This window comes from Phaenicophaeus curvirostris, chromosome 8 (assembly GCF_032191515.1).
Source record: "Phaenicophaeus curvirostris isolate KB17595 chromosome 8, BPBGC_Pcur_1.0, whole genome shotgun sequence".
In the NCBI taxonomy this organism is placed as follows: domain Eukaryota; kingdom Metazoa; phylum Chordata; class Aves; order Cuculiformes; family Cuculidae; genus Phaenicophaeus; species Phaenicophaeus curvirostris.
This window is the reverse complement of record NC_091399.1, coordinates 5,208,243-5,233,924: the sequence shown is the minus strand read 5'-3', so window position 1 is coordinate 5,233,924 and position 25,682 is coordinate 5,208,243. Positions and strand designations below refer to the sequence as shown.

General features: G+C 38.3%; 1 protein-coding gene across 1 annotated transcript in view; it reads right to left on the bottom strand.

The window, feature by feature from the left end:
- PALMD (palmdelphin) overlaps nucleotides 1-25,682 on the bottom strand; it is a 56,262-nt gene that overhangs the window by 11,242 nt on the left and 19,338 nt on the right. Inside the window, exons 2-4 of the mRNA XM_069862163.1 lie at nucleotides 17,027-17,072; nucleotides 11,746-11,826; nucleotides 5,669-5,799 (exon numbers count right to left, since the gene is read on the bottom strand). Of these exons, the coding sequence (XP_069718264.1) occupies nucleotides 5,669-5,799; nucleotides 11,746-11,826; nucleotides 17,027-17,072 (258 nt within the window). The remainder of the gene's footprint in view (nucleotides 1-5,668; nucleotides 5,800-11,745; nucleotides 11,827-17,026; nucleotides 17,073-25,682) is intronic.

Here is a 25,682-nt window from a genome sequence, read left to right as displayed (position 1 = left end):
TGGGAGATCAAGAAAAGTATTATTTAATTCTATGCATGCTCCCTTACCCATACCAACAACTGCTTCATCTGGCAATTGGAAGGACTGATTCAGTGCTCAGTGGGATTAGGAAAGAATTCTCACAACCATGTAATGGGAATTGCATCTAGATCTCAAGTGTCTCTTTTGCACTCATGCTTGCATGCAGACGTAGATTTTATGGTTCGCTTTCAGAGGGTGTTGTGAGTGTGCACTCTGGAGCTTGTTGAAAGGAAACTTAAAAGATGCGATCTGCTATGGTTCAAAGGAATCAAAGTCCTTTTAGCTTTATGCAGTTGAAAAATTAGACCAGAATCTTTCTTGTGTGTTTAAATCTTTGGAAATTTAAATCAATGACATTTTTATGAAGCTACATCACAGCTTGCATTTGTCTTGAAAGGATCTAGCAGTTACACTAGCAGTTATCAGTTATCTCTTGACAGTGCTGCTGTGTTTTGTAGAAAAATGGAAGTGTGGCATAGCTATCGTATTAAATCAATCCTTTGGATATTTGTCCTTCTCTCCTTGGGTAGTGCTCAGTGTTTGAGAAGGGAAAGTGAGTAGTGTGGAGGTGTGGATGAAAGAAAGAATCTTAAAAGCTGAGATAATAAATTGAAGGTTTCACTGCCAAAGCAGCAGCTGAATTAAGAAAGTCCATAGTGTACACGCGACTGCTGCCGGCCACCAGCTAATCTGCTGGGGTTGGCACCACTGCCACCTAAGAAGAAAAATAAAAGGCTTAAGAATGAAAAGCAGATAGGAGAATACCAGACTGAGAGGAAAAGGCAGTTTAGCAAGTTCTCACATGTTTTCAGGTGAGTCAAATACTTTAGCAGTTCTGAATTCCATCTAGCCTTAGCCTGCCTTCATGTATCATATTACAAACCCTTCAACAGACCTTAGTTAACTGTGATATTGTTTGTGCACTTTATGTAGTTTAGCAACTCATTCCATCAGGAATGAGTGCTATTTGCTGAAAATTAAATGTGGGACTTCTAATTCTTCATTCAGCTTATACACTGACTGAGGACTTGCTCACTTGGTTCACTGTAACTTCTAGCGTGAAATTTTGGTGAATAGGACAGATAATGTAAATGTTAGTTTTGCCTGTAACCAGCGCATTCATCTGTTTGCCTGTGAGGTGGTTCTGGCCACTTGCTATTCACAGTTTTGTCGTCAATACAAAGAACAGAACTCTTTGTTTTTATCAAAAAATTCTAAAATCTGAACTGATTAGCAGACACGCACTAGCTCTATTTGACACACAAGTAAGGAATGTTTCAAAGCAGAGATCCATTTAGGAGGGTGATGGAAAGGCCCATACCACTACTGTAGATAACCTGCCTACAACTGTGATTGTCCTTTCAGCAGACAGAAACAAAGACTGGTCTAAGGGTATTCAAAAAGTCTTTAAAGGGATTCAGATTTTTTAACTGAAGATAAACCCCAAGCAAAATTATCATAAGGGCAGACAGAATCTGTCTGATTCAAGTGAAGTTTAATAATTAGATGCCCAGAAGAAAGAATTCTAATGAGATTTTTCAATAATATATATTACTTCTACTGTATGACATGTGTCTACATGACCGGTTTAGCAATCTCTGCATTACAGGGCAGGTCAAAGATATGACTTCGCATATATGTAGTTAAGCAAGCTTTTGTTAGTTTAGGTTGTATCTATGGCATAGGAAAAGCACCGTGTAAATGCTGTGATACGTATTTTGTGGTTTTAGCAGACTTTGTTCATCCTCAACTCTATTACTGTGTTTCTGTATCACTGCTGGTTGGTTTGAAACTGGACTGGGTATATATAAAGAAAATGCCATGATTGAAAGGCAGCATCGATGTTTTTCTGGAGGCTAGACAGCTATTGACGAGTATGGCTGGAATTATATGGCAAAAGATGCTTGATGTGAATAAACCTCTTTAAATTTCTAGTTCAGAGGGATATTCCCATATGACTCCAGGCATGTTCTGCCTCCATTCTCCATTGGTAAAATCAGATGTCCTTGTTTGAGTCTTCTGTTTCATGAAGATAGAAGCTGCCAAAGACTCTTAGGGTGTGTAGATTGTTTGGTTATGACAACAAGTATATCAGTAACAAAACCATTTCTTTGGCTATCAAGGCCTAAACTGTCTTTAGAACTTCAGCAATGGTGATTTAAGTCGTCTTAATGCAGGGTGGCTCAGGAATGTATTTAGGAGCATTTCTGTACTGATTTTCATTTCTAGGATGCATTATACCTGTGAAGTTTTTATCACAAGTGTAAAGTCTGCATGCCACTTTGTTATAATTTCTTTGTTGGGTAATCTCTTCACTTTATACTGATATAATTTGTCTGGTTCATTTCACTAGAAATAAAACTGATTTATTTCAGATATGTGTGAAGAAGTAGGAGGCATTTTCAGGAGGAAGCAATTTATTGGAGCTTCCCAGAAGGTCACAGGCAGGAAAAGTTAGTTGGTAACACTGGTAGTAACAATAAATGGCTGTGGAAATACTTAGTTCACCATGAAAAAAAACAGTTGCTATGAAAGAGCAGCGTATGTAAAAATAAGAGTGACTATTCAGAGGTTCTGTTAAGCTGTTAAGCAAGAGTGGTAAACCAAATAACCTTATATTCTTGGGAAAAGAATAATAGTTCAATAAGAGGGAAAAGGTCAGCAACTACAATCAAAAATTTATTGCATTTTTTTCTGCTGTCGTGCTTACAGTTGCATTACTCTTATTTAATTGCATTTCATCAGCATTTAAATTGCTCGTTTATGATCAGAATATCAGTTATCTAGATACACCAACATTGCTTGTGCTTGTAAATTAACTGAATCTGGAACTATGTAGGAAACGAATTCACACCAAATATGTTTCTCCTAAGTGCAGGCATGTAAATAGAAACTACTACCTTCCCCTTCCCCCAAAACAACCCCAACAAATGAACCAAACAAAAAAACCAAACCAGATCCAGCAAAGCAAACCTGTAGTCCCTGCGTCCCACCTACATGGGAAAACAATTCTAAAACAGATTTTTTTTTTTTGTATGTGCAGAATGTTAACCAAGTCTTTGGTAAAAATTCCAGTGGGCAGGTAACAAGCACATTTCTATTGTTAGGCTGCTGCAGGCTCAGGCGTACATCAAGTGTACGAGCTGAGAAACATCTGCCTCCTTTGCTATAATGTGTGTGCTCTTGGTCATGTGGTGCAGTACTGAATGTACAGTCTTCCCATTCATGATGTATCTGCAGCTTGTCCTTGTAATTATCAAAAAATAGAGATGGGCTGATATGTTACTCCAGGCTCCATGTTGTGTTTTGAGAAAGCAATCAAGGACAAATATTGGGTTTGGCACTTTAATTTCTCCTTCCTTAAAACAGAAATACATTTAGAAATCTTTCTGTAAATGTCTATGGGCGTGTTTTAAAAGACCTGGAAGCTTCTAATTCAGATAAACTTTAAAATTTATAACCCCTTGTCAACTTTGGATCCAATCTATAATTAAAGAAGAGGGAATATTCCTTTGTGATGCTAATTTATGTACAAAAATTAAAGGAGTATTTCAGGTTTGAAGCTCCTGTTGGATTTCCCTTTTACTATTTGCATAGCAATAAATTCTAGTCATGCTAAAAAAAAAATTACATGGCTATATTCAGAGAAGTAAAACTTATTCTGTATGTTCAGACCACTGAGCTGAGGCCAAATTCAGGATGACAATTACAAAAAACAGTATCAAGAGACCCTACAACTGTAGTTACAAACACAGGATTCTGAAAGACTTGGAAATGACATGATATTTGTGAATAATAAACCCTATTTATTTGCTGAATTCTCTGAACTAGTATTGTAGGAAAGTTTTAAAGTCCTAATCCTGCATTCCAAGACTTCCCAGGGATAGGACAGGAGGGACCTATTTCCAGAATTGCTGTGAGAGATCTCAATTACAACAACTCAGGTGCAGGCAACCCTAAAGTTATGTTGTGAAGTGACAGACTAGATTTAGATGCTGGAGATAGAGAACACTTGCTGCTAAAATATTTCACTGTTTTTAGGGCATTTAGTATCTCAGGAATTCGATAGCCTTCCTTTTTAGCAACATAGACATTTGCAGACCTCCACTATAATAGCTTTGCAGGTTCTTTACTTGGGTGTCATCAAATGGATTGGAAACAGCGTAGATGTAGATAGTGTCAGGAGCATAAAAGCACCCTTCCCCCAGCACAGCCACACATCAGATACAGTTCTTGATTTCTGCTCTCATCCAGTTTCTTAAAGAAAAGCATAAAGTGGATATTGGCTAAGCCTTCATCTCTTATTCTAAGTAAATAGGACTTTGAAAGTCTAGTCTATTCTCCTAGTGCTTGGAGAAGGGCTGAACTTCCAGTGGTCTGGTGGGGAGCAGCTTGCTCAGAGCGGCTTCCTTGTTTCTCCTGAGCCAGCTCTTCCCCACTCTCTCCTGGAGATCACACTGTTGTAGAGACACCTCTGGCAGGTATTCATAGTCACAACCTGCTGGGGTGTTTTTAGAGCACACCTACCTTCTACCACAGCAACAAAGGAGGTGTGTGAAAAGCTTTTGAGGGAAGAGCTTTCAAGCAAGAATTCAGTGTAATTATAGTACAAGCTAGCACTAGGCTGCTGCCTGTCAGCCAAGAGAATTCTTGTTTGTGTCAGAGAGATGGAGTAGAGAGGGAAGTGGGTGGGAGATAACCGGAGGAGGTAATACCGGTGCAACTTTGCCAAAAGAGTGTGTGTAGGAGGACAGTGGAGGAAGAGGAGGGTATAGAGGAAGATGCTGTTGGACTGGAATGGAGGAAGAAGCCTCAAAAAAGGATGATGAATCTTTCCAGAATCTAAAGAAACAGGCACACTTAATCTTTCCTGTGGGTGTGATGGGTAGTACTGGTCTGTATGCCTGGACCCAGGGAAGAAGCTGATTGTGTACAGAGCTCTGTGGTATTTGGGAAAGGTGAGCTGCAGCTAATAAGCACCTAGAATCCTGTTCATAGTAAATAAAGGAATGTTATATGAGCCAGTCTATGAAGTTTGACATCAGCCCTATGTGGTAAGGAGTTACTAGGCAATAAGATTTATAGAAACATTTCTAATAAAAGGTAGAAGAAGGCCTTTGCTGTAACAGGCTTATGGGGATAAATTTAGGACAAAACAGGATGGAAGATAAGTGAAAATAAGGCCAGTGATACTAGAGGGGCTAGGCAACTTGTACTGTTCTGAAGTGCTTTGTTATGGCAAAAGGCAAATATTAAAGGTTGCGCAGGACTGGCTGGAACTGAGAAACCTTTAAAACTATTTATTGTTATTTTGAAATTCTGATTCAACAGTTGCTATCTCAGAGCAAAACCCATATACTGTGACTTACATCTATTGAGTATAGTGTGAAAGGGATAGCTGGAATTACAGAAAGAGATAGTCTGCAAGGTATTTATTGTGCAGTTTGATAAAATTTGTAGTATGGAGGCTTGTATTGTGTATCCTCTAAGTCTAGCTGACCTGAAAATATAATAAAGATTGCTTTACTTTGTATATCAGATTATATATATTTAGGCCTTGCTGATATTTTAATATTTTACAAAGTAAAGTAGGACTTTTAAGAAGGGACCATTTTAACCCAAACAGAAGGCAGATGTACTACCCTACCTGAAAATGTCTTGTTCCAGCTCACGAGTCCGTTGTTGGTCCTCCCAGTTCTGCTTTTGCATTTCTTCTTGCTCTTTTGGAGTGAGAGAACTAAGGCCATCTAAGAGCCATTTTTCTCGCAAGGCCTTTTTCTGAAAGGGGAAAAAACCAGACAAGTAAATGTAATTTAGAAGTTAGTCTACTGAGTCATTTACTGCATTTGTCTTGATGCCATAGCCATAATCCACAATCTTGTGCCGTATCTAATATAAGGCAACCTGGCAGCAGTGAGTGCCACTGAAAGGAAAATACTAAAAAAAAGATTGTGTTTGGACATTGACTTAAAATCAAGTGGATCCAGTGGTGTGTTTGTTCTTGATAATGCAAAATAATTGTATCCAAGTATAGTCAGACGTGCTATAGTTTTATTTCAGTACCTCTGATTTCTGGGATCACAGCATTGCATGAATTCTGGGAGGGGATATAAAAGGTGAAAAGTTTCTTTAAATAAAGTTGTACAAGGGGAAGGGATCTCTAGGGAGTTAACAATGCAATGCTGCCTCTGGAGTTTATGTGGAACTTGAGTAATTATAGTAGCAAACTTGTGTTTTGTCTGGTGAAGGTGTGTGGGGTACAAGTGGGACTAGGAAGGTGGAGTATAGGTTGCTGATGTCTGGTTTCAGGCACACAGTGTTTCAGCAGACCTGCTTCTTATTTAGACCTTGTTGTTAAAAAGGCAATCCAGGGCTTACATATCTAGGTCCTGACCTGTTTAGTGCCTGTGGAGTTCCTTCTGTACCGTAATGGCTTATAAATTGGTGTATTGCAAATGTTCAGGTGAGTGGATCTCTCAGCTGTGTTTTCAAATTTTGAAAAATATGGCTGTACACACTGATTGTTTCCTAAAACTGTTTTACAATATTAAAGGTTGTACCTGAAAGTCATGAGAGTTCTCTAAAATATTTCTGTTGTGTAAAAACCATTCATGGATATAAGTTGATATTTACAGTCTAGAGGTTGTAAACCATGCAAACTTTCTTGCGCTCTTTTACTCCCTTCAGTCTAAGTCAAGAGTATAAATCCAGTTTCTGCCTTGAGGAAGAAGTGGGAGTCAGGTCTCCTTAGAAAAACTCTAACAACAGGTGGAAAAAAACACGTGTATAACTTATTTAACTGTGAATTTTCCATTTATAATTTAGATTCCTTGAGATGTCTGGTTTCCATGTTAGGTTTTTTTGGGTTTTTTTGGGTGCTGTTTTTTTCCGTCCATATAGTTTTGTTAATTGTAGGATGTGGATGAAGATTAAATTGGATTTTGACTGTTGCTGCTTTGAGGCAGCAGCTGTGCCCCAGCACTGGTGAGAAAGCTGCACGAGCGTCATCCTGTTTGCAGCAGCTGTTGGAATCCCTGCCTGCAGCCTGTATGTTGAGTCACTTAAATTGTTGCTTTCTACACTTTACTGTTTACTGTATACATTACATGAGTTTATTACTGAGGCCCAGCTGAAGGAGGATGACACATAGGAACTGGTTGCAGTTAAATGCAATTTTTGGCTCGCTTGATGTGTGATATACACGATCTGATAGAAACTGTGGCTGAAACAGGCTTGTTGGGAATGCTGTGGCACTTCATGATGCCTTCCCTGGCTGTGGGACAGGCTGTAGGATTCTACTGGCTGTAGGATCACTTGGCAGCACTTCTGACAGTTTTGTCTTAGCCTCAAATGAAATAAATGCAGATTTTAATAGGATGGTTTTACCTGATCTCGTTGTTGCATGTAGTAGGGTGTTGGCACAACTCTTACCACAAAATACTGTTTTCTCAAGTTGGAGGGAACACAGTTATTAATTCCCTTTCAGTCAAGCTGTTTAGATTTTATTGATAAGCAACGCTTCTAGAAAAGTTATATTTTAATTCTGGCTGGAAATGAATCAGTCAAGCATTGCTGTCTCCAAAAATCTATAGTTCCTAGTGAGATTTACAGCAGGGTTGGCACTATAGATCTCAGAAACCAATAGTACCCATGAAATCAACAAAAGCTTCATGGGTTAGGCCCAAACAAACAAACTCCCTAAATACAGGCATAACACAATAGTGTTATTTTTGCCTTTTCCTAGAATAGTTTGCGGCTGCTCCCAACTGTGTGCTATGTAATCTTTTTAATTTAATTAGCCACTTTTGAAAGAATGACACATTGTGTAGTTTGGAAACAGCCTTTGAGCAACAGTTTCAAGACTGCTCCATTGAGGCATCAGCACAAGCCAGAGCAGGAGCAGCTGCTTTGGGGCCGTTGGGCTCTTTCTGCTGCCTAAAGTTTCCTTCCACTGTAAAGTGCCTCTAGCTCAGCGCTAAATTGTGCATAGCACACATGAGAGCACTTTTCATTCTGCATTAGTCTCGCTATGTTAAGGGAAAGGTGTACTTATATGTTATGATAAGACCTTAAGAATAGCCAGAGTGCTGGAAAGCAATCACTTTCTTTTGTAACTTCATGGCCATATCAGTACTGTGACAATATTCTGCACATTCTGGGAATAGTGTCCTATGTTTGCTCCAGGTATTACTGTACTGTAACCCTTAACAAGGCTGGACTAACGCTGAAAGATTCATCCTTCCTAGAAGGCACAGATGATTTGAGTTTGTGGGTCTTGCTTTCCCAGTGCTATAGCAGTTCACCCTACAGTATGCTGAGGGAGGCATAATTTATATTTGCAGTTTTCACAGAGGGTGTAGCTCAACACTGCTAACTCCTGGAATAAGAAGATGTGTGACCAGCATCTAATATTGTTCAGGCATGTCAGAAACTAAAAACTTAACAAGCTAAACTAGAAAAGGTCTTGGAAAGTACATGCAAACTACTGACTGTGTTTTTCAAGCAGCTCCCTCTGGTCTTTTCACTTGTTGACTCAGTGAGAAGGTTTTCGGATAGGAGGAGTTAGTTTCTGGTGCATCTAGTACTACTTAAGGATTAAGTGTCCATTGTACTCTCACTAGCAGTCCCCACTACCCCTTGCAGTTCCATGAAGTCCTATCCATGCAGGTGTCTGTATTTTCTTGCATGCTCCCTACTTTGTGGCAAAGGCCCACATGTAGGGAATTAAGATTATTTTTCCAGTATACTTCTACCAGATAACTAAGACCTCTAATGACACTTTATCTGTCTCTTTCTAGTAAGAAGTCAGCTTGGGGACAGCAAAGTCATTAGAAAGCAGGAGTAGAGATTCCTGTTTACAAAAAGGAAGTTTTTAAAAAACCCACCCCCCTAAAAAAACAAACAAACACCAAAACTACTCCCAAACTAAACAAAACAACAACCTTTTATTAAACTTGTTGCTACCGGTTATAAATAGGAATGAAGGATAAAATGAGGAACAGGGTAGTGATATCCAGGAACATCTACATGACAGTGAGATTTACTAACCTGCACTAGTTTCCGAAGAGACAGGTGTGAGTTATATGGAATAGGTCATGGAGCTCTGGATTTCACTATGCACAACTGGTGGGACTGTAAATGAGTGAAATCATCCTGACTTGCTAGAGAAATGAGCCCTTAATAGAACTTACTGAAGTCTGTACACACTTTGGAAATCTAAATATATTTTGAAGTGATTTCTGTACTCTATTCTTATGTTGTTTGACTCCATTGAAATACCTGAATTAGTCTGAAACATAAACATTCATTACAGAATGAAGCTTCTAGGGGATCAAGCATTTGTACAACATGCATATATGTGTGTATATATATATTATTAAAACATATGCTTGATCCCTCTTTGCCAAATAAATAATTTCCTCTACAGATCCTTGATTCACTTCATATGCAATATGACTGATTTTAAGTTAAAAATTTCTGTATAAATGTATGTTTTTTCATAGAACAGGCAAGCAAATTGCATCCTCTGCCCTCTTCCGAAAGAGCAGCATTTCACTAATATTTTTCCAGGAGCGTTTTGGCTTTTGCAAAATTCCATTAAACATCTTTAGAATAAGTGCAAGGTGGGTTTTTGTTTTCTTAACTTTTTAACTCAGGGGTACTGATTAATGTTAGTTGAAGGTATGTACAAGTGATCTGTGAGGAAACTGCCCTAGGACAGCAATAGTGAGGATTAGCGGGTTGTGTACAACGGGTCGAAAAAGAAAATGGGTGTTCAAGTTATTCTCAATTTATAACCATGGAAGCTAGAAACACAAATTGCAGTATTCCATGTAACCATGTGCTAAGATGCTCTCATGTTTGCGGCTCAGTAGTTACAGAACTTGGAGTAGATATTATCCTTTCTTTTTGGAAGGACATTCTGCAATTGGACAAGCCTGTCCTTATGGTCGGTGCTTTCCAATGAAACCTAAGCATGAGTGGCTTTTGTGTTGGCTTTGCCTGGCAAAATGGACTAGTTATTGTAACTTCTCATTTTTTTTTGGCTTGACACAAAAGAAGATGGTGGATGAAACTCGGGATCAGCTGTCTCTTTTGAAGAGTATGATTTTAAATATGCTTCTTCCACATTTGCTCAAGGAGACACCCTATGCGTCTGGTATTGCATTCAATATATCTCTCTTGAAACTATTCATCCACTCACATAGTTAAAAGGGTGTGTAAAATTCCAAGTCTTGCATATTTCTAGAAGCACAGATTTTTGTCTCATCTCCCTAAATGTCATGCACTGCCAAATTGCAATGGACATTTAAAGAACGTTGATGTTGGTAAGACATTGCTGCAATTTCAAGCATCTATAGAGGTGGATCATCAGTTTCTTAGTGATTTGGGGTTTTTAATTGAGTTTACCATATTCCATGCCAATATTTGCTCCATTTCTGCTTGTATATTTAGAAGAAAAAATAAAATTACCAGAGCGTTATTAAATGAGCTGACAAAAGGCTACAGACAACTAAAAATAGACTGCATTTTTTTCAGAAAGAAGTGCAATTAAACCTCATGATTGTGCTGCACTATTTACCAAGTCAGGCTGCTGTAGTGGAATTAAGGAGTGAACACACCCCGTCTGAAATGTGAGGCTTAATTTTCAGCTGTGAGTTATTCCTGGTTATGATCTCATTTTATGCCATGAAAGTGATCAAATAACATTAGCTCCTGAGTGATATTTTCTTCAGAGGGTGACGCTTATTAAAGTCAAATGGAGTCCTGGCAAAATTTCAAAAATCTGTGAATATTTGACAGTAAAAGCACGACTTAAATGCGTGAAGATTTGCATTCTAAAATCTCAAACCTTTATTCATGCTGAACAACTTGAGGCTATCTTTAGTTACATAAATCCAACGCTTTGGCAGGCACGTCAAGCTGCTCAAGAGTAAGAAAGCCCTACAAAGGGACCTGGACAGGCTGGATCAATGGGCTGAAGCCAATTGTATGAGGTATAACAAGGCCAAGCGCTGGGTCCTGCACATCTGTCACAACAACCCCATCCAATGTTACAGGGTTGGGGAAGAGTGGCTGGAAAGCTACCTGGTCAAAATGGACCTGGAGGAGTACTCATTGGCAGCCAGCTGAACACGAGCCAGCCAAGAAGGCCAGCTCATCCTGGCTTGTATCAGAAACAGTGGCCAGCAGGAGTAGGGAAGTCATCATGCCCCTCTACTTGGCACTGGTGAGGCTGCACCTTGAGTTTTGGGGCCCTTGCTACAAGAAAGACGTCAAGTTGCTGGAGTATGTTCAGAGAAGGGCAAAAAAGTTGGTGAAGGGTCTGGAGTGTCTGGGAAAACTGGGGTTGTGGAGAAAAGGAGGCTGAGGGGAGAACTTATTTCTCTCTAGGGTTACCTGAAAGGAGGTTGTAGTGAGGTGGGTGCTGGTCTCTTTTTCCCAAGTACAAGCAATAGAACAAGAGGAAATGGCCTCAAGTTGTATTAGGGGAAGTTTAGATTAGATATTGGGAAAAAGTTCTTTACAGAAAGAGTGGTGAAGCGTTGGAACAGGCTGCCCAGGGATCTGGTGGAGTCACCATCCCTGGAAGTGTTCAAGAAATGTGTAGATGTGGCACTTCAGGACATGGTTTAGTAGGTATGGTGGTGTTGTGCTGATGGATGGACTTGATCTTGCAGGCCTTTTACAACCTTAATGATTCTATTATATAACTTTACGTACCTTTAAATGTTGGTGTTTCATTTTTTCCTCTTCCACTTTTAGACGTTTCTGTGCAATTTCTTCTTGCAGCTTTCTTTTGTCCTACAAATTAAAGAACAATAAAACTTCAGTTAGAGAAATTACTTGTTGCTAAAAAAATTGCTTATGTGTTGTTCAGTTGGGTGAAAACAATCCATGCAAATAAAGCCTTATTTTAAAGCTTATACAGTGCTCAGGCAGTGCATAATTCTTAGCAGCAAAAGGCCATTTGTTCTACGCAGGTATGGTTTCCAGTACTCTTTTTCCGAAGTATATTTGAACATGTTAATGACCACAAAGCAGAAATGATCCAAATTATAAGTAATTTACTGTTAGGAAGGGTGGAGGAAGGGGAAAAAAAAAGAAACAAACAAAAAGGAAGAAATAACATTTGAGCATAATTGTACATGCAAAATGAGGTTAGAGATGGGTCCTGATCAAAATTCCTAGGGGAGCCCACACATCATTTAGTGGAAAGAGTCTGCATGGTCTGCGCTATACAGCTGTAGTGCATCACTAAATGAAATGGACTACGGGTGAATCGAACACTGAGCTTACATGCAAAAGCTGTCTTCAAGACAGCTGAACTTTAGAAGGAAAAACTTCAAGTAGTACTTTTCACTATAGATCACGGAAAAAAGGAAATGGGTGAACAGACTTTGAATGCTGGCAGTTCTTGTGTCTTTTGATACCTGCTCTCATGTGAAGTGGCTCCTCTACATGAGGCCAAACATTGATTTATTTCTATGTGTCCTCAGCAACCAGTCCTCAGTAGGAAAGAAATCATGCCAAAGGAAACTAACTTTTACTCTTACAAGCTGGATTAATAGGCTATTCACTTGGTCAGCCTTAAAGCTCTAAAATCCTTTTATTGGACGTGGCAACTTTCACACTTGCTTCTTGGAATATTCTAAGGAAGTAAATTAAATCATCTGTTGTCCTGTGCAGAAATGTTTGCTGAGTGGAGGCTAATCCCACTTTCCTTTCAATTAGAACACATTACCGATAGGATTTTTCTTTAACAGTCTGTTTTCAAACAAGTGTGGCTCAGGAAGGAGTTAAGTTCTTCACAGGCATAGGAAGGGACTTGCCCTTTCAGACAACCTGAGGAACCAGCTGTGCAGAAGAGGTGTAGAAAGTCAGTAAGGAAGTGCTGGGCATAAGGCCGGGAGTTGCTCTCCACCATTTCCCTAGGATCTGGGATCTGGAAAGAGGAAGAGCCGTAGTGTGCTTTTCTGAATCACTTCAGTGTTACTGGAAAATAAAAGCCAGCAGTGGAGCACAGTCTGTAGGTACACTTAGTTGAAGGATATTAAGAAGAGCAAACCACATAGCCCTGTGGAGACGGAGGGCAGGATGACAGGCTAGCCAAGCATGACTGATAGTATGATGAGGTTTAATAGGTGAAGGAGTGCCAGTGATCTCTTCCCTCCTGCAGTCTGTAAAATGCTGTGGTACCTATAAACAGTATCTGTACTTTACATATTCTCCTTGGTAGTGTTAGTCTGCTTCTTTAATACATAGAGCAGGTAGGGATATTGCCTCAAGATACTTGCTGCCTTCATCTCATAAGTGTTTTTTAGTTTTGCCATTGCTTTTTAAAACAGTTAACAGAGCTACTGATTTGGGATAACTACAATACGTAATTATTCTGCAATGTCCCTTCTTATAGACTTTATCCAAGAGCTGTTATGCTGAATCTTACTCAGCCAGTCCTGATTTTGGAGCAGCATCTAGTCTTTGACTTTCACACCTTTCCTTAGTTAGGAAAAATTCCCAATTTTATTTTATAAATGGCCTTTAATGTCATTAAATCATTAAATGAGCAGGGTGCGACAACAGCTTGTGTTTGAGTTGTTACAATTCTTAAGAAAACCTTTTACTAAAGTTCTGGATAAGGTTTTTTGGCTAGAAAATGAACTTTTAGTTAAGTTCTGCATAAGGTTCTTAGCTAGAAATGACCTTTTACTTGATTTATAGCATTATAAAACTATTCTAAGTAAATTTAAATATTCTTTTTGTAATAGTGGAGATGTATACTAAAGGCAGTCTGAAATGAGAAATGGTACATAAAAATACTGTGCAGAAGGAAATCAGAGTATAAAGGCACAAATAACTGCATTTTAAATTAACTGTGTAATAAGGAACCTAGTTAGTAATGAAACTTTTGTACAATCCTCTTGTTAGATGGCTATGTTGCATATTTTTTCTTTTAAAGTTTTCTACTTATATTCTTTGGTGTTCTAGCAAGTTTTAATTTCACTAGTTGGTAATAAACATCCATTATACAATTATCCAGATTAAATAGGTTTAAATAGATTGTCTTTCAGCTTTCTTTGAGTAGATACATAAATGTCTAATGTCAGAAGCTAAAATTAAAGGAAGATGTATGAGGAACCTTTTTGAACCTTGTATTGCCAGAATAATTTTTAAAACCTGTTAGGACACTTCCTACAGTGTAGTCTGCTATACTTTGCAAATCATGTCTTGTACAAAGCTTTGACTGTACATGCAATGGGATAAATGCTTATTGCTAGATAGTGAAGAGATCCGTGCTTCTGCTAAACTTCATACTCTGCCCCTGTAGATAATCACATTGCTGGCAGTCCTCTAATCCTCCCTTATTATGCTCTTGTTAATGTGGGCAAGATTTGGTTTTCATGAAAAAGCACTTTTATCCCTTTGTTTGTTCTACATCAATGCAAGGTGAGACTTGAGTCTTGGTTCTAATTTTTACTCCTACTGAAACATAGTCTATCCTGACTTTTGAGCACAGAAAAGAATTGTGTTCTATATTTGATCTATCTGAAAGGAAAGGAAAAACATCTACAGAGCAACATCTTGCTATGTATTGTGTGTGCGAAGTCCATGAGTTTGTGTCAGCTTTCCACAGAGGTGCCAGTGTTGGTTTGTTTGGTCCCAATGGCAGATGCTGTGTACTGCCAAGGCCAACAAGTGCTAATGTTTTAGTGGATGTATTTTTGGTTTTGCATCATTTTCCAGAGGTAATGCTTGGTTATTGAGGGGTCTTATCTGGAGGTATGGATGCATTAGTCTGATGGCATGAGGCTGCAGAAATGTCATAATGAAAATATTTAACCAGAACTAAAATCTTCCTTAATTTTTGGTTTCCAAAGTATGGAGGATTTGATGAGAAAGGATTAAGCCTAAGGTTCCTCTCTGACTGTTTTGTCTTAATGTGCTTGCCATGGCAAACCCTGAAGGTTTTGTATTTTAAGATACAACAATCTCTAACAAAATGGATGCATTTTTTTTTACCTTTTTATATTCTGTATACACCAGCAGCAGGTGGAAGCTATAAAACAGGGGAAGATGATTCCTATTCAGAGCCATGGGAGCATCAGAATTTTAAAATAATAATAAGGATTTCCTTTTTTCTTTGCTACATAGAGAAGATATGAAAAAGAATTTGAAAAAATGTAGTAGCTCTGTGAGACACATGCTGTAAAGGAGCTTGGCATTTAACAATGGAAACTACTCGGGTTTTAGTGCAAGTGTAGTTGTTTACTGCTCTGAGTGCCCTTTGCTTTCCTCTGTTAGATCCTTTATATCACACACCTTATAGGTAGCACTTGAAATTCCAAGGTATGTTGCTTGGGACAAACCTTCCCAGAGCCACTGAGTAACTCACAGTTAGAAACATACAGTGTTGTTTTCTTAGACAACTCATACTGCAGGTTATTAAACCTGATGATAACCTCACGTCATTGAGGCTCCTTCAATCCTGCAGTGCATTATAACAAATATACCGAGGGCTTCGATTAAATGCTCTCAATGAAAGCAGAGAGCAAATAGTTCCTTTTCGCAGTGAGTGTAATAAACGACCAGAAGTCACGACCAGAACCCAGATATGATTTCCTGGTTCCTGCTATGCAAGACATTGGAAGCTGTCAGTTTCTTAAAAAAAATACTTCTGCAGTGTTTGTTTGGAGGCAAAGATGCAGCCAGGGGATGCTAACCTGACCACGTTCATAGGCGTCCTCATCAGGCAAATGCGTTGCCCCGTTCCTCCTGCCACATACCAGGAAGTATAAAACATTGCAAGGCCTGGAACACTAAAACATTCCTTATCTTTTAAGCCCATACACTAGAGACAAAGTCCAGGTTATTACTCTGGTTCAAACACCGTTACTGTTAAACAAACTAAAGTACTCTAAGCCTTCTAAAACATTTTAGATTAGCTTATAGTGGGCTTGTGTCAGGTGTCAAGGAAATATGATAAATGGGTGTGTTTGGGTTTTGTCAAGCATCATAATTAAAATCCAACCTATTTAACTCCTGTAGATTTATTCTCATGATTATTTTGGTTCCAATAAGATTTTTTTAACTCTGACCACAATTTCTTCATCCAGTAATGTTTGTTTTGCAACTAATCTATCATGCCAAGAGTATGAAAAATACCTGTGTTCCCATTACTTGTTTTTAAAGATAGCTTGTGACAGTGAGTGATCCTTCTGCAGTTTTCCTTTTATCCCAAATGGCCAAATTTGGTTTCAGTTTAATTCTTTTGTAACTGAATGAGTTTCAGTGGAGAACAAATCAGAGGAAAACTTTGATTCATCCGTTTTTGTTACATCAGGTTATACTCCTTTAAAAAATATAACTCATTAGTTCCTTTAAAACACAATAAACCTTTTGAAACAGATTTTCTTCTTGAAGAGAGACTGAAAATGTTTTCTGACATCTTCATCATAAACTTCTGAGTTGTTTGTTGTTTTTTCCCCCTCCTCTGAAAACTGACAGGTAGGAATTTGCTTAATCCAAACTTGTCCTTTTTCACTTTTCAGACAGCAATATTTATGATAGATCATCAATAACTCAGAAATTTTATTTAATTCCCTAATGCAAATGCCAAAATCTTTCCTCTCACTTTTGTTGTGAAATGGGAAAATTGATTTGTTCTGGAATTCTCTAGCTGCCTTTTGACCTGCTGTCCTTCAGGCAAACATTCAGTTGTGATGATAGTACTATGTATTTTAAACTGTCCAGTAATGATTTGCGCACATACTGCTTTGAATTTAATTTGAAAGTACATAATAAAGTCAGTATAGGCAACTTTGCTGTCTTAAAGCAATATATAAACCAGAATTTAAAAGCAATGATTTCAAGCAGACACGTCTTTTTCTTATTCTGTCCTGGGATAAATCATTCTTCAGCAAACACACAGTAGCTTATTAACACAATAGTACTTTTAACCCGTTTTTTTTTTTTTAAATAGTGAGTTATAACTGTAAGCACTTACTGTTATGGCCTGGAATCTTTCTTTCAGCAATTCGGCTTCCTCCATTCTAGAAATCAAAAGCAGATAAGTAGTGAAGGAAAACAGAATGAGACCATAAGCAAAAAGCCTCCTGGTGGGGCTGCAGAAAAAACTGAGGTGATTTGATCCAATTCCAGCGCGAAGAGAAGGCAGAATTTTTGACTTGTTAGGAGAGTCCCTGAGCAGATGAGCAGATCAGTCCAGACAGACACATGTACTGAGGGTGTGTAGAAGAGGCAGACGTGGAGACTGCTGGCATGAGTTGACTGACAAGTTGGAACAGTGGAGCACAAGCCCTTTTCCTTCAGAAGCTGCCAACTCTTTGTTTTAATGTGCTCGGTTAGCATGCCATTGCTGCCTTAACTGTTAAATGCCCAAACTCTAATCATCCAGGACCATGGTAGAAGTAAACTTTTATTATGTTCCTATTTCTCTTTCTTCCCTTTGTGTATGCTTCCAGTGACAAACAGGTATTTTAAACTGAAGTATTCCTATTCCTCATGAAACTTTTCACCTGTATGTTTTAACTTGTAAATTTTGCACGGTAGATAATATGGGGTTTTTTGAGATGGCATTTTTAACTTAATTTCCTGGTCAAAATTATTAGAGTAGCTGTATTCATAGCTGGAATAATGTTTTAGAAAGACTAACTTAATGTAAAATAAAATTTAAGCAATCAGGTCTGTCACTGAATGCAAGTGTTAATCTGTGCAATTACTGGTCAGCTAACTAGGACTCAGGGGAAGCTTTGTCTAAGTAAGGATTTTAGGATCATCATTTCAGTGTCACCAAGATGAGTCTAAAATGCTAGTGGCTCTCATGCTGGATTTCCATTCAGCTGACATGAAGGTTTTTTTTTTCCTGTGGATTTCTGCTGAAAACAGCATTGTGCTCCTTAAGGCATGGTGCACATTTTGACCTTTCCAATTACATGACTGGGAGTCAGCCTTCCAAAATCAATCTAGGAAACCTGCAAAACAAGTGGAATTGCCTCTAGTAAAATCCAGTTGTGGAAATAAAAAATCTAAGCAAGATAAAGCTGAATTCAAACAGCATAAAGATGTAAAGTAAATCTGGAAATACTTTGTTGCCCTTAGGATCATGTAACTTAATTCTTTGTAAGAACAGCAACAAGACAGTCAGTCAGCATGTTTTGTTTTATTCCTGCTAGTTCATAGAGATGACTAAACTCAGCAGGATTTGGTGAGGGGTGTTACTTTACATGTCAGTACAGTGACCTGAATGTTGGTGGCAAATCAAGCTCACTATTATTATAGCAAATTCTAAGATGTTACAGAATTGAACACTTGATGGTGACGTTACATCCTCATAATTCAATATGAATCGATATTTAATTTCTATTTCCACTTTTCTAAGATGTCATTGCTCATCCATATATACAGCCTATCCCCCTCCACACTGGGATTAAGGATGCATTAGCGTTTTGTTTATACTGTGATCCACCCAAGGTTTTGTTCAAACTTGTAAAGACCCCATGTTTTATTCTCTAGAAGGATATATTTTTTTGAAAAAATGTTAATATATTACACATTTAGAAAGCACCAAAAGTTAAAATAAATTATAATGGCTCATAAAAGCAAGAGTGAAGTTCAAAGGCAAATATACTGAGGTATATCAAGAGACAGATTACATGGGAATTTAAATGTGTTCGGTTTAGGGATTTGAGAATACGTTAAACCACTGCACTGAATTAACTATATTCTTGCTGCAGAAACAAATTTTGAAATACCCCTAAACTTACTTCATCTTTGTTTTCTGTTAAGTTCATCTTAAAATTTAAGTACATATGTGGGCTTGAAAATGTTTGGAAGTATTTAAAGCAGCAAACGATTACATCAGAAATAAGGAACGCTGTTTAGGGCCAAAATCTGAACTCTGATCTAAATGGGATTCCGTTCTTGATGGATGGAGAAATGAGATCAGTATTTCAAGTTCAACTTATAATCATTGGGACTGCATTGCTTTGAATTTTTATGATCTACAGTATTTTCCTAACTTCATGCTCCGAAATTATTTAAATACTTTTAAAATCCATATAGTGGATGTTTTATATTTACAGACCAGAAATGTATTAAACATGTCTTTCCCGAATCTAAACCCACAGATTTTGAAGTAACCTGAAGATGGTTATGTTGTTTTAAGTGATCATTATTAAGAAAGAATTTAAAGCCCACTCTAGATATTGAAAAATGTTTAAATCATATATATTCCTTTGCTAGGCAGGATTTGTTGTTCAGTCAATAGGTTGTTTTCCAGTTATCTTAATCCTATTCTAAATGGGATTTATGTGCAAGAGAAGAAATGGACCAGCTGTCATTTTGTCTGCCCCTTAAGCCTGCTTCACCAATAGGAGTATCCAGGCTGTTACAGATTAGTGCAGTGAATCTGAGCCAGCTGTGTTTTCAGTCTGCAGGATTCTTAGAACAAGGTTTTCCAGAACTTGCCTGCTATAAATATATCCAGATGATGCTATCTACCTGTTCTGCAAATTTAAGGAGCTGGGAGCTGGGGATGGAGTGGAGAAAACTTTTGGAAGAATAGTATGTTAGCTGATGTTTCTGTAACAGGCAACTGTATATTTTTCTTTTGGTAGAACAGATTCTCTGAGTTATGCAGAAAATGTTTGTTATATCACATGGTGAGTCATACAGATTGGATTTTTTTGGCTTCACTTCTTCCTTCGTTAATTTCCATTTTGCACTGGATACCTAATGTAGGAGTAATAACGAGAAGTTGAAGCGCAAGGTGAAACTGTTGCATTATGAGGTAATACAGAAACATGGGTGGGAATTTAGAAGAATGCAATGTCCTGAACCAAAATCTAGAAGAAGAGCCACAGAAGCACTTTCATAGATGGAAATGCAGGTTCCATTGTCCATTTCTGGAGCAGAGCCTGAGTACTGGCATAGAGAAATCCTGTCACTTCAGAACTATGGCAGCTGTACCCAGCCTTATTTTACAAACAAAACTATCCTCAGCTCTACTGTTACTCATTGCACTTGGATTTCTTTTGAAACAAATCATTAACTAAGTAATGCATGTATAGTGAGTTATAGGCTATTGTAGTAGCAAACCATTGCTTCTCAAAAGAAACATCTTGTTGAAGGTAAGAAGCAAAAAGCTTTCCCTTTTTGAAATATGTATTTGAAAAAGTGAGCTTGAAGTGAATGGAGTTGATCAGATTGTTATCAGTTGAAAATGTAGCTGATGAATAACCATTTTGTACGTCTTAACTACTCAGTTTTGCTTTGTGATGACCGGCCTCCTGCAGCTGTGTTTTGAAAGGAAAAAGGCATTTTGGACATTGTATCAAAATGATATTTATATCCTTGTCGTGAGCAAATGTACTACTATTATGCATTTGTCTGCATGTAGCCTTGACTCTCTGCCAGTGGAGGTGTGGAGAGGATATAAATTTCACTGGAGGTCCCTCATTGAAAATGTCTACTGCAGTGTGCTCTCAATTGACCCAAAGGTTTGGTGTCTGGAATACCTCAGCTGACTGAGAAATGCTCTCTTCTCCAGCAAGAACAAAGACTCTGCATTTAAGAGACGAAAAATAAGCTAAAAAGAAATAGAAATTTGAAGGTCTATAACTTTTTTTTTTTTTTTAAATTCTAGATTAAATGAATAGAAAAAGACAACTAAAGCCTTTGGGCAATTGCCTCCAAAACTTTTCTTTTTTTGAGAGACTTTCTCTTTAGCTGTATGTTATTTTCACAAAGAAATAAGGTTAATTCTCTCAATGAAAAGTAGGTTTTGAAGGCTGTTTCCACCATTAGTCTGCAAAGTACTACCAGCTCTTTCAGTCAACTGTACATTAATATTGCACAATAAGCAGCAATGGTGCTATATCTTTTTGTCGAAAAAGCTTAAGACAGTTACACTTCTCAGTGATGGAGGTGTATCCCAGGGATCTTCATGGCACTTATACATGTTTAAATATGGCATCTAGGGGTACGTATAATTACCAAACTAGTTGCGTATGGCGTGTCTGTGGGAGACTTTCTCATTGCTTGTTTTCCTTCTGTGGCTAATTCATCTATAACTTTCTAGATTCCTAGTTTCTGTTGGTCACTAAATCTTTAATCTAATGACCTGTTTAGCAGGTGGGATTGCCTGACCTCTCTCAGGTTTATACGATTCAATATGCTTTCTTTTATACTTCAGTCAGAGTGCAGATTATATTAGCCTGTGTGCTTCAAGGTATGTGACAATCGGAGGGAAAAAAAGAAAAGCCTCCTTTTCTTCCATCAAATTATACAATATTAGAAATTATGAAAAGGATGAACATTTTTAGGATCTCAGAGGAAGTTAATAAAAACCCTGCCAGCTCTCACGTGGGATTAAAATTTTGCTTTGAAGGTCAATTTTGGAGAATTGTCAAAGTAGATCTTTTAATACAATGAATATCTTGGGTCCTCTCACTGAAGCGCAACCATATCCAGGTATCTCGGTTTTATGCAGTTTTATGAAACTAAATTCTACCTTCTTTACTTGTTGGAGTAGACACACACCATGAATCTCTGGGTGGAAAAGCCTCAATGTTTTTGTTGGTACAACTCCCTTCCTGTTGCTATTCATAACTATGAAAATATTAAGTCTTTATAATAAAACTGAAGAATCAGAGGATTGCAGAACCAGGGTTAGAAAGGACTTTAAAGGTCATTTATTTCCCACTCCCCTGCCTTGGGCAGGGACACGTCCCACACATCAGGCTGCCCAAGTTCTCATCCAACCTGGCCTGGAACACCTCCAGGGATGGGGCAGCCTGTGCCAGTGCCTCACCACCCTCATTGTGAAGAATAAAGAAACAGCTGTTAGTCATTGCCTTCCAATTGTTTTGGTTTTTTTTTAAAAAAAAGATTATTTTAATTGTATTTTATAGTAAATCTGCCTTCAGGTTATCTGTTAATATTATAGAGAAGTTCTCATAATGCAGGACAGGCTCTGCTGTCTCTTCATGGTAGGTGTGTGTTTAATGAGACAGTGTAGCTCAGCTGTAAATGCTGTTGTGCTAAATATGGATCATCTTGCCCCTTTTTTTCTAGAATTGCATAGTGAACTTTGTCAAAGTCTATTGATTATATTTTAATCAGTTAAACATTCTTTGTAGCCTTTTTCACTTTCCCAGACACTTGTCAATTCGTCGCCTCATGTATTTTGGAAATGTTTTATGAAACTCTGAATGTGGGAGGCTTTCCAAAGCAGCTTTAACAAACTTTGTTGTTTCTCATTTAAAAATCACACTTCAGTGAATAGTCTAAGTGTAATTACTCTGTTGATATTAAATGTGAGATTCTTAACGGGTGCCTAGATAAGTGATAGGATTGTGTCTGTTTGGTTTTTTTTTAAATGTAAACTGAAATAAATAAAACCACAAAGAGTCTGAAATACTTGGAATCGGAACCTTAGGCTTGTTGTGGAATGCAGTGCTTGCAACCCAGAATTTTCCAGCCACTGGAGATACACACTTCTAAGAATAGTGCAGAGTTTTAAATCCTACCCAGCTAACTATGTGAGGAATTTTTTAGCAGGACTCCAAGAAACAGCTTTGGTTGTTGTGTAGTTCAGTTGTGTTTCACTGAGCAAAACTAAATACGCTACAACCGGAGCCAAATCCTGGGGAAAATAACAAAACCCACCCAGGTACCATGCTGCCCATTGTTAGATAAACTGCAAGACATATTCTTCTGATTCTTGCTTTCTGATGCTCTTGGAGAACACAAATAGAACAGTAAATGATGTTGGTTGAGTTTAATACGCCTTGGTAAGATTGTAGAGCAAAATCGGGGCATTAAAGGTTTTTTTTTTGCTGAACACTTAATGCCAGGTAGGTTTTTTCTGGGTACAAGTGCTGCCAGTGGAAGCCTTGAAATTGTACATGAGTTGGTCTAGAAGACAAAGCTGAAGCACGAATTCCTTAGGTGAAAACCTTTTTTTCTGCAGCTGGAGCTGAGGGGTGCAGAAGCTGTCAGAACTGGCAGTGGTGAAGCTATTCAACAAATTTCCCTAATCGCCAAACTCTTGTTTGCAGGCTGAAGAATGGAAGCTGTGTAAGTTACATCAGTTGATTCACACCTCCGGAGGCACGGGCAGAGCATTCACCCTGCTCCCCTGGAAGCTGCCTAACCAGCCTATACCTGTAGCAAGGTCTAGCTGGAGCACTGGAGCTCAGGTGTTCCACAGTATGGGATGAACCTTATCTGATAGCTCTCACCAGAGCAAAGAGGAGTTACTGCTTTCTCCACCCACACTTTCAGCCATACGTTGCAGCCCCTTTTCTTTGTCTGTCTACTCTGTGAGCCAATTGAATTTGCTAATCTGTCAAGAAAGTAATTAAAAAAAAAAAGCAACAAACCCAAACAAACCTAAACTCCCAAATCCACAAGTATCTGCTCTGCCAGTAAGCGATAGGCTCAATGGGAGATGAGAGGAGCAGTAGCAATAGGAAGTAAGAAGAAATGGGATTCTGGATGGGAGATGAGCAATGACAGAAGATGGAAGAAATGTGATTTGTCTGGAAACAGTGAGGTGCTGGGTAAACTCAGCCGTCTTGCAGGGCTTTGGCTTACAGTGGTCCCACAGTGGTCCAGGGACCATGACAGACCTTATACTGGTGTGTATAAGAAGCATGTATGCTTAGCTATTTATCTGAAACTTGAAACTGCTCTGAAAACATGATGACTTCAGATGCTGGCAATCCTTTCTGTGCTTCCAGATATTCAGTATCCTGCACTGTGGGTGGGCAAAAAATATCCCACATACAATTTGTTTTGCGTAAGCCTTTCCAAGTTAATGGAAAAAAATACGTGATAAGATTATGCAAAACTTGATTGTTAGCAGAACTGATAAGAATATTTGTGGCAGGTAACACTTGCAGCAAACACAGGGCTATTTTATCCAGCGAAGAAGACCTTTTTTTTTTTTTGCTGAGGAATTTGTTATTTGGAAGCAGTGGCTGAGAAAAACTCTCAACATGTCAGTCATTCAAGCTGTTAACTTCAGCTGTCCCCTGTTCATTTGCAGTGCTCAGTAGGTCATCTGAATAAGACAGGGACTCTGACTGAAGGGCTGACGCCTGCTGCGATGCAGTGCAGGCAGCTGAAGCTGAATAGTCATCCAGATGCCTGTGAGAGTATGTCACCAGCTTGTGTTTTTCAACTGATTCAAATATTTTATTCTCTTTCTCAAAGCAGTGTATATTTACTTAACCCCTTACCTTAGAGTGGTGTTTATTGATGAGTGAAAAAAAATGGTCTAATACAGCTTCCTCTTTTTTTCTTGTAAGATTTGTTTTAATTATCAGGATTTCAGACCTGTTTCATAGCTGCATTTTCTTACCAGAAAGGTAACATTATCTTCCTTCTTTTCAACTGAATCTGAAGTGCATACTCTGAGTGGTATTATACTATTTACTTGGTATTTGCCCAGGGTGAAATTACATGAGAAGTTTAAACTGATATAATGGCTGTGGCATATATAACTGATATAATGGCATCCTCCTTCTCCCAGACATGTATTCCCACTGTTTGCTTGATTGCCTACTTGCTGAATCCTCTTGCTAAGCTGGCAGGAAACTAACCAAGAAAAAAAAAAAGGTGGCTAATGATGAGCTAGTGAGTCAAATCATTGCCCAGAGAAGCCTGGTGAGTGCCAAGACGTGGTAAGAGAAAAAGGCAGAGGGTGGAACTGTGGCTGCTGGAGAAATGCAAAGGAGGGGGAAAGAGCAGGGAAAGAGGAGTGAAGAGTAGGAAGAAAGGGAAGTTGCAGTGAACTGTAAGAAAAGTCAAGCTGTTAAATGTAAATTTACCTTTACAGACCATTTAACACAATGTGGGGAATTTTTTGGTTTCTCCCCCTTGCAGACTGAATGGGCCTTTGGAAGACTGTTGGCAGACCAAAGGCTAATATTTTATGAGCATCCATGAATAATACAAAAAATAATCTGGCTGAAGATGCATGAAAGAATATTTTGAGGAATATAAAAGCTCTTTTCTTTTCATGTCTTCTCAGCTGTGAACAAGTTCTTTACCCAGTCATATGAGGGAAGCCAAGTGGATCTGCAGGTCATGGTGCTGCTTAATTAGACATAATTTCTGAAGAGTGTCTTCACAAATTTCTCTTCAGCCTAGCAAGCTGGATCTTTGGGTTTTTTTTTTGGGGGTGGGGGTGGGGGAGATCTGTTACAGTCTTCAGATAGATTTCCAGCTGTCTAATTGCACTTGGAGACTGATGGCCTGCGAAGACTGGAGCTGGATACGATTTTAGTCATGTGTTTTATCAAAATATTTTAAGATTTGAAAATATCACCATTTCATTTAGCCTGTAGGTGAAATAACTGCTGTTTTGATGTGTAGTGTTGATCTGGGAAAGGGGTATTTCACGTATTATAATTTCTTATTTCACAAATTATTATAATAGCTTCCTGTAAAGGGAATTTAACTAGATTGTCAGACTTACAGCCAATGGAGTTAAGACTTCAAGATGCCAGTTCTTGGAATGTGGATTAGAAATTTAATCTATATTTCTTGCTTGTAATCATCACTGGATGGGACAGAATTAATTTTGATGTTTGAAGGAAAAATCAAGAATGTTCCAGAAGTACCAGCTAGGT